This window comes from Colias eurytheme, chromosome 26, assembly GCF_061535395.1.
Source record: "Colias eurytheme isolate Ceu_HAF_F1 chromosome 26, ilColEury1 Martin Lab GWU primary, whole genome shotgun sequence".
Classification (NCBI taxonomy): domain Eukaryota; kingdom Metazoa; phylum Arthropoda; class Insecta; order Lepidoptera; family Pieridae; genus Colias; species Colias eurytheme.
Genome location: NC_143005.1, coordinates 2,470,730 through 2,486,364, shown reverse-complemented (window position 1 = coordinate 2,486,364; position 15,635 = coordinate 2,470,730). Strand labels below are relative to the sequence as shown.

General features: G+C 31.6%; 2 protein-coding genes and 1 long non-coding RNA gene across 9 annotated transcripts in view; 2 read left to right on the top strand and 1 right to left on the bottom strand.

Moving 5' to 3' along the window:
* The window catches only part of brat (tripartite motif-containing protein brain tumor), a 393,821-nt gene that overhangs the window by 219,607 nt on the left and 158,579 nt on the right, over window positions 1-15,635 (top strand). The gene's annotated exons all lie outside the window — the stretch shown is intronic.
* On the bottom strand, window positions 2,588-7,881 carry LOC149897068 (epithelial serine protease-like). The gene is made up of 5 exons (XM_090116992.1): window positions 7,696-7,881; window positions 5,125-5,392; window positions 4,213-4,302; window positions 3,279-3,475; window positions 2,588-2,704 (listed from the first exon to the last, which is right to left on the bottom strand). The coding sequence occupies exons 1-5, from the start codon at window positions 7,879-7,881 to the stop codon at window positions 2,600-2,602; spliced, it is 846 nt and encodes a 281-aa protein (XP_089973118.1). The 3' UTR covers window positions 2,588-2,599.
* On the top strand, window positions 13,987-15,535 carry LOC149897067 (uncharacterized). Its single transcript, XR_016458221.1, has 3 exons — window positions 13,987-14,624; window positions 14,777-14,950; window positions 15,291-15,535. It is a non-coding gene; the product is annotated as an uncharacterized LOC149897067 (long non-coding RNA).

Genomic DNA, 15,635 nt, shown 5'->3' with positions numbered 1-15,635 from the left:
CTTTTCATTTACGATCATAGCGTATACTTCAATAACCATACAGTAATAATTTTCATACAATTACCTAAGTATGGACATATCCCATGAATATATGACCACTTTATGACTCACTTATATCGATTTTCGTGAATCATATGTTTCCCGTAACATGATGTTTTGGCGTTTGAAAACTAACAAAATTATTACAGTAGGTTGTCACTTAATTAGTGAAAAGCCTTGACAATTAATACCACTTATTATTGTTTAATAGACCATGACTAGAAGAGCTTATATAATTATTTTTTTTAATTAAAAACCCACCATCTGAAAAGTCGAGTTGTGCATTTTTACACGAATCAATTAAAGTCATTGGAATCTTAGATCTTAGGCCGCGTTTCCATCTGCAAGAAAACTACCGCAAGAAATGTCCGACAGTCTGTCTGACAACAACTTGCAAGTCTACTTGCAGGTGGAAACGCGGAATTAGACTTGCAAGCTGCTGTCAGACAGACATTTCTTGCGGAAGTTTTCTTGCAGATGGACAGGCGGCCTTACCACATTTCTATGACACTTAATGTAAACGAAAAAAAGTATCACATAAAAAAAGATCTTTTTGAACTTTTTATATGAATAAAATCGACAGCTTCAGAGGAAATATTATATACAAAAACAATAAAAGAACCTATAAACTTCATACTTCAGTCAATATTAAAACCGCATATTCATCACTATATATTTAAATTAAACCACTAAAACATACCCAGAAACGAACTCAAATAAAAAGGTAACCTAACGTTGTATAAAGTTATACTATGTACCTAATAATTTAGTGACCTTGAACCTATTCTTAATGTAACAAAAGGGACTGTATTTTTTCGCTTCATATAAAATACGTTCCAATCTACTTATCCAGAGCTTCAGGTTCAACAATTTAGAAATAAAGGCCTTCTCGGATTTGTCTTAGTCCGGTGGGATTTGGAATATTTTTATTACTCCATTGGATAAGACATAAGTTTTCTTGCTTCAGTCAATCTTTAAACGATCTCCAGTTTTGTGAAACTGGATAGGCTAATCATTTCTCATTTTGTGTTGCGTAAAATCATAAAAAAGTTTAATCAATTTTATGTTCTTTGGCAGAAGAATAAGTTACCTAACTGATTATATTTTATCTATTATTAAATTTAGCTCAGTCAGAATGAAACCTACGATTACCTACGATTGAAAATAAGTTCCATTTTAAAATGGCTAGAAATATAATCATTGTTTCATAAAATAAATAACGTAGGTTTAAATAAAATATTCACAAACACATTTAAATTAAGAATAACAAAACAAAATATAAGAGGCAAACTGAACTTGTACAAATTTAACAACCGACGGATATATTTTTGTCAAATATAAATTAAAAACGTGCCACAGATGATATATCGCCAATAAATAAAAGTGCATTTTTTGCGTTTGAATCTGTCCAAAATTATTTATGGTATTTTGACATTGAATTCGTGTCACGTAGTAGTTAGAATACATAAATGTCACGTCGCTGGGCGAGTTTTTATTTTTGGCTAAATGAAATGAGTTTTGCCGAAAGTGACGGCTGCACTTTATGTGACGAGTATTTCGTAATTACTAAATAAAAGTTAATTTACAACGCAATCTGACTAATAAATACAAAATTTTATATTTTTTTTAATTAAATGTAAAATGCAAATATATTACCCTCTTAGGAGGCCCGCGTCCCAGCAGTGGGAACATAATATGTGGACTAATGAGGATGATGAATAGGGAAATATACTCACAGACACAAATATTACCCATTCCTTTAGGTTTCGAATTTCGATTTTACAACAGTTTACAGTTCATATCTGTAAGATTTGCTAGCTTTCCAAATACAAAAAAAAGCAAGAAAACAAAATGAGTTTTATGTAAAAAATCAATATACATATTTAAACACCCATACTAACACTTCGAAACAAAAAAATACCCATACTAACACTTCGAAAGAAATAAAATACATCAAAATTGCACACAGAATTCTGCACTATCGTCAGCATAGTGCAAAATGTCTATAGGTAAGTGACATGTCGTAGGGCGTCGCCCTTGAGGCTCACGAACTTAGGCACAGAAAGGGCCAGACGTAGTTCATACTTTCGTCTGGTTATAATGAGTTTTTGGTTGGATATATTATCGGAAATATGCTTTATGTTGAATGGTAACATGATTCGTCTATTGGTACGCATATTTTTTTAAGGACAGTTTTATTTTATGTGTGAAAAGTAGTTGCAGTAATATATCTATTTAAACTTTGCTTGGTACTGTAGGTACTTATGATTATACTTCCTATGACTTTGTTAGGAATTATTTAAAACTTTAGCTTATTTATATTATTTGTTTATTCGTGTACCTAATATATATTTGTGTAAAAAATAATCAAAATCGTTCAAGCTTTATAGGGTTACATAACATACAAACATTTACTTTTTAACGCTTAAAATTTTAAAATAAATAAGTACACGATCATATTAAAAAATATTTTATTTATTAAAAGTCTACAAGGCGGTATCAAACTGCACATTATCAATGTATTGAAAACTGATAACTTTTAAAGTAGGTAAAAAGTTATTTATAATTGTCCACGAATCCAGGAATTGAACCAGGTAACTCTTGCAAACACGGATGGAGCACCCACTTGGCAGCCGCGTGAAGAGCCGAATGAAGTGATGCCAATCTGAAAATTATACTCTTGTTAACAAATAAATAATAAATAGGTTTTAAAGATCAGTGTGAATTAAAGATAAGAGAGATTAAGATTAGACAATAAGGATTTATGTTATGTGTCATATAGTGATTTATAATTAATGTGTTTAGAATAATAACAATTCATCTTTTGTGTCTTCTCTTCTATTTAAATAAAATTTGCGAAACATTTTGAAACAATTTTTTCAATTGGATCAGTAGTTTCAGCTATTGTTATTAACAAACTGACGTCCGTATAGAAGTTGGGAAGTAATAGACAGAATGGTGATAGGAGATAGTCATAACCCAATCAGCCTGACCATAGCCGTAATGAAGTATTCGATCTTTAATGGTTGTCTATTATAGTCTATTTCTTGTGTATTCGTTATTTCATGAATTGATGAAATTTAAATAAATAAATAAAAAATTGGTTCTTTGTCGCTCGTTCCGCGCTCTCGCTTGCACTTCAAGCTTACATGGAACGCCTCAGAGCGAGGTAACGCCGTTTTTCGTGCGTGCAGCCGGCTCTATCGAATTATAAGACGTTGTCACGTCAATAAACTAACCAGTCGTCGCGCAGTACCACTGCCAATCACCAAGGGACCACCAGAGTCCCCCCCACAGGTGCCCGTGCCCCTCCCTCCATCGGTACATAGAGAGGAATCCACGACGCTATCCCACCCATACGTAGCTCGGCATTCCGCGTTGGATATCACGCGAAGGTTCACTTGGCGGAGGACCGAGCTCTGGGATACTACAGCCGCTGGAAATCATAAAAAGTAGGTTGGTAAACGTATCTTGGAGATCCCGGAATCATTACGTATGGCAGCATGTCCAGGATTTCTAAGATAACAAGGCACTTAGGTATTTATTTAATTCAAATAGAAACACCATTTGTATAAGTGACACTTCTTTTATCTATACTACTTCTACAATATGATGTCTTATTGTTATGTTCCCATAATCCATATGTTTGATAGTAATTCATGATAATATTATGAACAATAAAGCGCGTCACACACGTGATACGGTGAAGAAACTATAATATTTTATCTTAAGATACTGTAATATTTTCTATGACCCGAAACACTGACACAAAATTTCGGGTCATTTATAACAGGATGGCGGTTCTACAGGGGTAGTAGTACGCAATGACAAAAAGGAAAATGATGGTCAGAACGCTGATACCGGATACCTTAAGATACTGTAATATAAAATATTACAGTATCTTAAGATAAAATATTATAGTATCTTCAGTCTTCACCGTGTGTGACACGCTTAATGTGCTGCCAAAGCTGTGAAAGATGCGTACAGATTATTATAGATATATTAAGGATGTGATGGAATATGTTCATCACACAGGTTCATCATGTAACATTAAATGATTTAACGTCTTATAATTTAGCAAGCTACGCATAACCAAAACCTTAAATACAACTGCAAATACATCATAAATATCTTTACCGAAAAGTACTTATTAAACAAAAAGTAGGTACTTACTATCGCTTGTTCGTCCAAACCCAACTGCCGTGGGCCATTGATTAGTATACAGTGCACTACCGCTTGCTAATGTTATCGGACCGATTACATCTAAAATAAAACAAACATTAATTATCTAATCAAATAAATAAAAAAGATAAATGTATTATCTGTTCTTATCAAAGTAATTCGGTAAGCTTTGTGTCGGGGAAGCCCCTGTATGTTTTTGTAAGATTCGTCTATGTAGGAAAACCAAGATTATTTTGCACGCCTCATAAGCGAAGCGTTGAGGTGGGTACTACTGTCACTTCACGCAAAACATCTGATTTTTCAAACTTAAAATGTCTTTATGTATCATACATTGCACTTGTAAGATAATACATACACACACATATTAAGAAAAAACACTATTTTTAATGTTCATGATATTTTTGATGTCATTTTTGTTATTTAAACTAGTTAAAAAACAGTTTAAAAAAGTTCTGTCTTGGACGTCCGTGTGTCTGTATGTGCGGATCCTTTTTCTTGTTAACACGATAGCGACCGAAATACTTTACTAATCGAGTCTTTTTTTTTCTCTTACGCTTGAGTATGCTCAGGAATAGAACCCTTTCATTTTTCAGGGTCTGATTCGATGTGGTTTAATTGTTATTAAATAAACAAAAATAATAATTAATAAATATTTATTAAAAAAAAATTATGAGGCGTGCACTTTTTCAAATTATTTTTTTCTACTAAACTTTGAATTCTTTTTTCATTAAATGGAGCAATTAAGTTTAATCTACTCGCTTACTTAGCCCTTTCTTATCAATAGTTTTACACGAAAAGACAATTACAATTTACAGACTTTATAGCGCAATTTACAGATGTCTTTAAACCTTTAAAAGTCGAAACACACAGTTCAAAAAATATGCAATAAAAAACACAACTTACTCGTATACGCAACATGATTAATCGTGATAACCGCGACATCGTTCCTCAAATTCTCTCTATTATACTGTGGATGCATGACTATCCTACTGGTAACAGACCGTACACCACCGGAGAACAGTCGGACAGACCCTAGGACCACTGTGAACTGTCTGGCAGTGTTCTGACGGCTTCGCCAGCAGTGCGCAGCGGTGACCAGCTTGGTGTTTGAGAGGAGGTTCGCTCCGCATGCCGATTGGCTGTTCGTTGTTAGGAGGATGACCAGACCTGCCTTGAATAAATATTGCTTGAATAAATATGCTTACTATTTCATTTCGGACATTCGAGGTGGTCTGTTGATTTGGAAGTTTTCAACAATGTCCGAAAAAATGTTGCTAGGAAATAAATTTTATTTATAGATGTAAAAATTAAAGCTTTAATGGATTGTAAACGTGATTTAATCTATACATATAATAAATCTGTAGAAGGGTCAATTCTGTACATTGAAAATATTGAAAAAATAAATAGCAGGGGGTGTTACTGGATCGATACCAAACCCAAATATGTGATTAAAAAAATTTTTGTCTGTCTGTCTGACTGTATGTGAAGACATCACGTGAAAACTAACGGTTCGATTTCGATGAAACTTCATCAATCAATCAATCAATCAATCAATCAATCAATCAATCAATCAATCAATCAATCAATCAAGCAATCAATCAATCAATCAATCAATGCAATTAATTGTTTTAAATATATTTATTGAATAACTACTAGATAAGTAGGTAAATAGCTTGGAAAACTCTTTTCAATCAGGATTCAGGACATCCTTTATAACAGTTTACAACCTATTCTATGACCTACGGAATATACCCTTTAAAATTTAAAAAAGAAATCGATCCTTATCCGTATAGCCACATATTTTGACTAAGGTGTAGAGTTTGTGAAATTAGACCTTGTAGAGTTAGGGCGTTTAGTGTTAGAAGCTTGGCTCTACATGAGATCTGATAACTTTTTGACAGTGCGAGTCATATGGGCTCGTCTTGGCAACATTTTACATGAAAATGTTTTTAGTGGGATTATATTGTTTACAATATTAAATAGTGAATGGATATGAATGTGATTTTTGTGTCAATTTCACGCAAAATCTACACAGTCGTTTTGAATAAAATTTGCTATGCAGATTGATTGGAATGAAATAACCATTGGCCGTAAATAGATAACACGTTCCGTTCTAAATTTCTGATACAATGTTTATTTTATAATTATGTAATATTATGCTCATCTATCTATACTTTCTATAATAATATTATAAAGCTGAAGAGTGTGTTTGAACTACTGGTCCGATTTGAAAAAAATAGCCCATTTATCGAGGCTGCTATAGGCAGTAGGCTATATATACATAATACATATATATAGCCTAAAGCGCGATGATATTATCATCGCGCTATAAGACCAACAGGAGCGGAGCCACGCGGGTGAAACCGCGGGGCGCAGCTAGTCTTTAAATACTCGCGTAAAATTAAACACATGAAAATAATAATTAATTTTCTGATTGATGTGTCAACAAAGTACCCTCTTTATGTATATGTATATGAATTGAAAATATTTTTTTTTTATAAAAATATACAGGGTCATATGAATCGATATAGTAGTTATTGATTTAAAATATTACGTTGTTTGTCATAGGTTACAATATGTAATCTTGGCTTGTCATGTGTCTTTCTATAAGCGAGGCTATAAAATATTCATTTGTAGAAGGAAATTGTAACGTGTAACGCCGTTAGTACACCGACGCATTCGCGTGCGGCAGCGAAACAACGAAAAATCTGTCAGTAGTATGGCAGGTTTTCGCATATGATATGTCTCACTCTAGCACATAGATAGATGAAATAGTTGCGTCCTTGTCAGTATTGTTTCGCAAGGAACTGCGAAATGGCCATTACACAGACGCATTGCGAAAAAGTTGCGAAAACATTGCTGTTTACTAAGGTTCCGCAGATATTTCGCTACGCAGTAGTTTCGCAGAGATTCGCTGCCGCACGCGAATGCGTCGGTGTACTAACGGCGTAAGGTCTATGTCATTACTATGTGACAATAAAGTGATACACAATACATCTAAATTGAAATGTTGCTGTTATTTTGCTAATATCGTATCGGTTCGAGTCCCGCCTCGTGATCGAATTTTTTTCTATTCATTATAAATTTATAATATCGTACTATTTTAATTTCAATTTAAGTCCTAATAAGATATTTTAACCCTACTCCTTGTGTTAATATTTAATTTGTTGTGCAAGAACTGCAGCACTGTCAAGCACTGTAGTAATTGTTTTTGATTGAACTTGGTTTTCACATTGAAATTACATAATATAGACTATATACTTATGAATATTTTTAATTCAAATCGACGTTAACTAAAATACAATAAATAAAAATACAATAATCATGCTCACACAGTTATAAAAACTTACCACACATACTTCCCAAAACACAACACACTCACAACTTATTAATCCCTATCAATATATATTTAATAGCAATAGCCATTGAAATAACAATATCTTATAGGTACAATAAATCTCAGCAAAATCTTACCATATAAGGATGGGCTCCCAGCGTCGACGCACTACCTCCTATGATCCTGCCATCAAAATCAATGGATTCTTCCACCTTCCTAATCCTCGCTGCTTCAGGTATACCAACTTCCTCATGATAGTCATGAAAAATTGGCTCCTTACACCATGTAGCTCCTACCAAACATAACAGGATTAAAACTTTCATTTTATTGTATTTTCATGCAAAGAATTTTTTGCAAACCTTTATATACCTAGTTTGTGGTAATCTTTGATATCACTTATCATGTGTAATTGGTCGGATTACGAAGCGTTTTTGAAAAATTTGGCACATTTAATTAATGTTATCTATTATCTGTTTTTTAACACAAGCTCCTGGGCCGGGGGAGTCCCCGGTCTCAACTAGATAAATTACTGTGAAAATTTATTGACGATTTTCTTTCGAAAAAGTACAATAAAATTGAATTTTATGAAAACCAACACGATCCCGTCTCGTGATCGATTTTTTTCTATTCTTTAAATATGTATAAACCTACATGTAATTAACTTATAATTTTTTTATAATATTCTTTCATTAAAACAACAATCTGAAGTTTCTCTCAGAAAATAACTGAATTTATCTTAAAAATATAAACAGAATTGACCATTAATTTATTCTAATACGACTGTTTCTAAATAAAAGCTCTTGTTATCTTCTCAAGTGTACAATTTGTTCACAAACTTCACCACTTCAAACCGTAATCGGTCTACTTATCACAAATATTTTAATTAAATTAGTCAAGCAGTTCCGTAGTAACGCGCTTAGATACGATAATCTTCTTGGAATGATGCTCCCGAGAAATGAAGGAAATCTTTCGAAATCCATACTTTATATTATAAATGCGAAAGTAACTCTGTCTGTCTGTTACTCAATCACGCCTAAACTACTGAACCAATTTGCATGAAATTTGGTATGGAGATATTTTGATACCCGAGAAAGGACATAGGCTACCTTTTATTGCGAAATATGTACCACGGGCGAAGCCGGGGCGGACCTCTAGTATTAAATAAATATGTTGACTGACATATGGATGGGAATTGGGAACTAAATTAATTTCAATCCAATAATATTTTTATTTCAGTTCAAAAATACTATAGTTGAATTCAGAGCCTCTTCCTTTTTTGAAGTCGTTAAAATATATTATCTTGATGCTTGGAAAGTGATAGTTCGTCGTTTAAAAGGACGTTTCGCTGGTATTTACTTTTAAATTACTATTAAGTACTAGCGGTCCGCCCCGGCGTCGCCCGTGATATATGTTTACGTTTTCTCTTCTTAACCATCCTCGTTCTTCAAGGAATATTATAAAAAAAGAATTATCTAAATCGGTCCAGCCGTTCGCGCGTGATGCCGTGACCAAGGGTATTCATTTTTATATATCTTCTCTATAGGTTTTTTTATGATTCACAACAACGCGGTAGTAAATTATTTTGATGTACCTATATATAGCCTTCCTATAGCCACAGTATTACAATATTTAGGAAATATGGTAATACTGTGCTATGTGTTTAATTTAATAGATTTTAAGCTTATTAGAATTGTGTTAAACAAAGAAAACTGCATCACAATTAGTAGTGTAATTTTAAAGAGCAAAGGAACAGACAGGCGAAAACAACTTTGTTTTAATACAATTAGTGATAAAATACTGATTTTAAACATGACATAATAATAAATGATTACTATGTTATCAACGGATAGCTAATATGTAATTATTATGTCACGTAAGTAAATAACTGAGTAAATAAGTAGTTATTATGCAATCTATTAAATTTTAAAAATCTTCACATACAATAACAAAGTGTTGTCATTGTCATAAGTGCTGGAAATTTTATGTAAATTTGCATAAACTTTCTTATTTAATATCTGTATTAGAAAGGATTTCTAACGATAATCAATTATACAATCAATCTTGGATCAGTAATTCATGCGTGCTAGAAGAACAAACATTCAATATTTAGGGAGAAAAAATTTCACCTAGTTATAATACTGATATGACAGATAAATAAACAAAATACTAATTTGATTAAATTTAATCTTTTTGCATTTAATGATAAAATTGGAATTGTGTCAATAACCGATTTAATCGCTTTCACTTTTATCTACTTATTGATATCTTAATCTTAATATATAAAGGCGAAAGTTTGTAAGTATGGATGTATGGATGTATGGATGTATGGATGTTTGTTACTCTTTCACGTAAAAACTACTGAACCGATTACACTGAAATTTAGCACACATATAGAGGGTAACTTGGATTAACACATAGGATAGGTTTTATCCCGGAAATCCCACGGGAACGGGAACTATGCGGGTTTTCCTTTGAAAACGCGGGCGAAGCCGCGGGCGGAAATCTAGTCTTAAATGTATTTCTTATAATTGTACTAGCGGTCCGCCCCGGCTTCGCCCGTGTTACCTACATGTTTAAACTATCCAACTTGAGAGATACTCAAGTTGGATCGAACTGCATATGGTGTGCGAATTTTATTATAATCGGTTAAGTGGTTTAGAAGTCCATTGAGGACAAACATTGTGACACGAGATTTATATATATTAAGATATAGGTAGGTATATTGTACTTATATCAAGTTTTATCAAATCCCGCTATCCATAATCCGTACCTATTGGAGTTACTACACAAGTAAGATGTAATCTCTATACAATATACACAATCGAAACAAAACAACGTTAGAAAAATTTAGAAATAGGTATTATAGTAATAGGTGTAACGAATATTATTTACGTATTTTTTAAAGTCAAACAAAATACCTATATTAATATCGGTAATGATATTAACAAATTAAATCTCCTTAAAACATTTCGTAGACGTATACTCTAGCCTAGACTTGTCTGTCTAGACGATTTCTAACATTAAAGACAATATTTTAACCGCTTTGTAATAAAGAGTGACCTTTTACTGTTTACATCACTACATACCTATTATTAATTATTCAATAAAGTCCTCCGCTGCGTCTGTCTGTTCGCGATAAAGTCAAAAACTGCAACACCGATTTTCATTCTGTTTTCACCAATGAAAAGCGTAGCTTTCGAATAATTTTTTAAGATATAATTTACTAGCTGTGCTGCTCGGTTTTACCCGCAGTGTATGCTCCTATTGATCTTAGCGAGGTGATATATATAGCCTATAGCCTAAGCCTCCTCGTTAAATGGGCTATCTAACACCGAAAGAATTTTTCAAATCGGACCAGTAGTTCCTGAGATTAGCGCGTTCAAACAAAAATACAAACAAATTCTTCAGCTTTATAATATTAGTATAGATTAAGTTTTAGACTATACAACAGGCAGAAATCTAGTTAAGAATATAATATTTTCGTAATAAGTATTTAGTAATCGTGATAACCTTTATTAACTATATTCAAACTCAAACTCAAACTCAAACATTCATTTATTCAATTAGACTACTATTTAGTAGCACTTTCGAATCGTCATTACATAAGTATTTTTAACATTTACCACCGATTCGGAAAGCAGTATCTAAACAATAAACAATAAACAATAACAATAGAAACTCCATAGTTGCTCTTTTAAATCATGTCAATATTACAAAATATGTAACTTATATCTAACTACATAATAATATATCATAATATGCCAAAGAACTGTCCTGGGGGGTAACCGGCACCTTTAGAATAACAGTCTTATTATGGGTACGTTTTGTTGCGTTCACAAAATAATCTTACTTTTTTGGCACCGGGACCTTCTAAAACATATGGAAACCAATTGCAACAAGACTGTTTCGAGCGGTTTCGAGACGTCAATCGAAAAATTGGAACCGGCACGCTCTCTTTGACATTTAGCATTCTTGTTATAATGTCAATAATGACAGTTTTAAGCAATTTTAGTGAAGTTGTAAATATGGAACTTTTATAACATTATTTTGAATATTATTAAAAGAATACACATCAAATTTAAGTGAAACGTATGTAGTTGGAAATCTATTTAATAAATGAAGCTTTTAAAGAAGATAATACATTTATTATATTAAAAATGCAAAATTAACATAACTACATCGGGTTGTTCCAAGAAAAGGCTTCAAACCTTTTGATTTAAGAAGAATCGTGTAAATAATTTATTATTGCGAAGTGCGCAATCATCACGAGTCTCTATGAGATATGGGGGCATCATATGAACAATCTTAAAATACAATTATAACCTACAGATTTATCTGTGTAAGATAAAAGTAATGTAAGTACCATACCCAATGCAAATCTTAAGAGTATATTTAAAAATACGTTTGTTTATGTACACATTCTCCACTTGTTATTTCTCTATATAATAAAATGCAACCCTACTTATTCTCTAAACATAAATTTTATCTAATACCTACTTAATGTAAATCTATAAAAGATTGTTTATTATTTCTTCTTGATTCAATTTATTTTATCATGTTATATTATTTATATAATAAAACACTTAAAAGTAAATCTACACTCAAATGAACTACCCATATTATACTTAAGTTAGGGATCTCATTTAATTTTGAGAAATAATACCATTATTTATTTCCAGATTCTACAATCAATTCCGAGCACTAGGAATAAGATTACCCAGCGTAACCACATGGAAGCATTGATAGTATTCAAGTAGCTATAAAGTGCCAGCGCAACATATGAATATATTTTTTTCAATAGGAAGCAATATCATGCTTTAAATGTATTAGTGCAATTAAAAACATATTTTATAAATCCAAAATCTTTATTTAGTCCTTTTTATTTATTCATTGACAAAACATTTGCTCCTTTACTTCTCTTGATAACATTTATATATAAAAAAATGTAATAAAACATGGAATTAATTATTTGAAAATAGATTCAATTCTATTTTGATTAAATATTAATAATTAGGTATATTACTCAAATCCAAATTTGTAAGTAAATAGCATATTAAAAAGACCCTTGATTAAAAAAATAAAGTCTTATTTATAATACCAGCCTTTAAAACTTAAAATGCAATAAACAAAAACTTTATATTTACATCACAATGAATAATTCCTACACTAATAGATTAATGGTATTTATATTTTTATTTTAAATTTAAATCAATTATTGTATTTGCATAATATACAGGGTGTCCCACTTTCGGTATACTAAGCGCAAAGGGACTTGTAGTTTTGCATACGCTGAGTACGTAAAAAATACTTATAAAATTCCAGATGCATTTTTTTTCAAATAGAGGAGTTCTTAAAATTCCATGTGTACACCCCTAAAAAGCAACCCGCCCAACTTGGCCACCCGCACGTGAGCTATCGTTTAAGATTATGTTTTCATAGACAAAATGCTCACATTAGCAAAGCGATATATGCCGGCTGCGCGAAGCTAGAGAAGAATACATGGATTTTAAGGAAAAATTTGGCGAAAAATTTTTCACGTAATTTTGTTATTTGAGTATTTTTTACGTGATCAGTGTATGCAAAACTACAAGTCCCTTCGCGCTTAGTATACCGAAAGTGTGACACCCTGTAGAGTAGATAAATAATTCAAAAACTTGTAGTACTTATGTATACTTTTAATTTCATTTTTATTAAACTTAAAAGTTAAAATGAAAACAATGTAGGTACTATATTAAGGGTACAATTAAATTTTTACATTTTCTTTGAATATTTTAAGTGTAGACATGGTGGCGCCTCCCCCAACTTGAAGTTCTCACTACCTCATGATCATCTCCCAAGCCGGTACTTCCTTGTTCAATGTTTGGGCAAGCCGGCAATCAACACAACTGTGAAAGATAAATTGGATTTAAACTGATTCTTTGTTGCTTTAACATTTAATAAGTACATTTAATATGTTTACTTTTATTATTAAAGGGCTTGTCATGGTGTATGTAATTTAAGATGTTTTTTTAAACAATGTCGGTATAGTTTGTTAAATAATAAATACTTTATTTGTTAATCATTTTTCAAGTATTTTAACATTCTAGTTGTTTATCTTGCAATTCTTAATATCGTATTAAAATAAAGTTAAATGTGTAGGTGTGTAATTCCCACAGGTAATTCCTTACAAAACTGTTAATATAAGTAGCTTCTAACCAAACATAGATAGGTTTGCTTATAAATTAATATAAATATTTACTTTTGACCAGCTGCTCTAGTTTTTGTGAACTCCCAAATCATTTGCACTTAAACTTTCAGCAGAGAATTCTATCAACTTCGTCTCATCATAACTTTTACCTCGTTGGGAGTTATTCATGTACCTATCTTTGTTTTTGTAATTTCGGGGTCAGGGAGCTTCGCGCACTCTGCACCTCTGCACCATGTTCTGCTGTAAGTTAAATAAAAATTACTTCAATTAAGTAACAATAATCAAAACAGACGAAATCATGCAAAAACCAAAACTTTATTCGTAAAAATATATCTCTGTAGTCTGTTATCATAAATCGTCCTTACTCGTACTTTATCTTACCTTGCTATTTCAATATTGCTTTTTCGCACTTTCTCATTTATCCAGAGATGAGATTCACATATTTAAGTTTATGTTTATCTGAAATTTTAGTAATATGAATTATTAGGACAGTGACATGACATTTTGATTTTTGACGTTTAATGTTCGATACAAATCATTACGACTTGGCCTAAAAGCCTCGTAGCCAAGCCATTAATCTTAAAAAAATAGACAAAACTTCGGAATTCATTCGCTCTTTGGACATTGTAGGCAATCGTATAGTAATCATGTTGAAAAGGCTCCCGGTAACAAAATAAAGTAAGATTATTTTGTGAACTCAACAAAACAAGGTTGTTATTATAAAAATGGCGGTGATTGAAAATTAAACGTCAAAAATCCAAATGTCATAATCACTGTCCTCGTATTATTATCTAAAATTTGGATAAATCAAATTGAAAAATTGCGAAAGATAAGTAATATGCATTAAAAAATGCATGAAAGAGCAATTGAAATAGCAAGGTAAGATAATATACGAGTAATAATTAATATATCTAAAACATTGGACGATTTATGATAACACAGATATATTTTTACGAATAAAGTATTGGTTTTTGCATGATTTCGTCTGTTTTGATTATTGTTAATTGAAGTAATTTTTATTTAACTTGCAGCAGAACATTGTGCAGAGTGCGCGAAGCTCCTTGACCCTGAAGTTACAAAGACAAAGGTACATAAATAACTCCCAACGAGTTAAAAGTTATGCTGAGACGAAGTTGATAGAATTCTCTGAAAGTATAAGTGCAAATGATTTGGGAGTTCACAAAAACTAGAGCAGCTGGTCAAAAGTAAATATTTATATTAATTTATAAGCAAACCTACTTATCTATTTTTGGTTAGAAGCTACTTATATTAAAAGTTTTCTAAGGCATTGTACCTACACATTTAAGTTTTTTTTAATACAATATTAAGAATTGCAAGATAAACAACTAAAACGTTGAAATACTTGAAAAATTATTAACAAATAAGGTATTTAACAAACCATACCGACATTGTTTAAAAAACTTCTTTTTAGACGTTTACATACACCATGACAAGCCCTTTAATAATAAAAGTAAACATATTAAATGTACTTATTAAATTTTAAAGCAACAAAGAATCAGTTTAAGTCCAATTTATCTTTCACAGTTGTGTTGATTGCCGGCTTGCCCAAACATTGAACAAGGAAGTACCGGCTTGGGAGATGATCATGTGGTAGTGAGAACTTCAAGTTGGGGGAGGCGCCACCATGTCTACACTTAAAATATTCATATTTGTATCATACATCTGAAAATGTAAAAATTTAATTGTACCTTAATATAGTACCTACATTGTTTTCATTTAAGTTTAATAAAAATGAAATTAAAAGTATACATAAGTGCTGCAAGTTTTTAAATTATTTATCTACTCTTTATTGTACAAATACAATAATTGATTTAAATTTAAAATAAAAATATAAATACCATTAATCTATTAGTGTAGGAATTATTTATT

Coding starts and splice junctions, on each gene's coding strand:
- LOC149897068 (XM_090116992.1), bottom strand. CDS start 7,881: ATGAAAGTTTTAATCCTGTTATGTTTGGTAGGAGCTACATGGTGTAAG. Junction 5,393..7,695: donor TGGGAGCCCATCCTTATATG/GTAAGATTTTGC, acceptor TATTTATTCAAG/GCAGGTCTGGTCATCCTCCT. Junction 3,476..4,212: donor GTTTGGACGAACAAGCGATA/GTAAGTACCTAC, acceptor TATGATTTCCAG/CGGCTGTAGTATCCCAGAGC.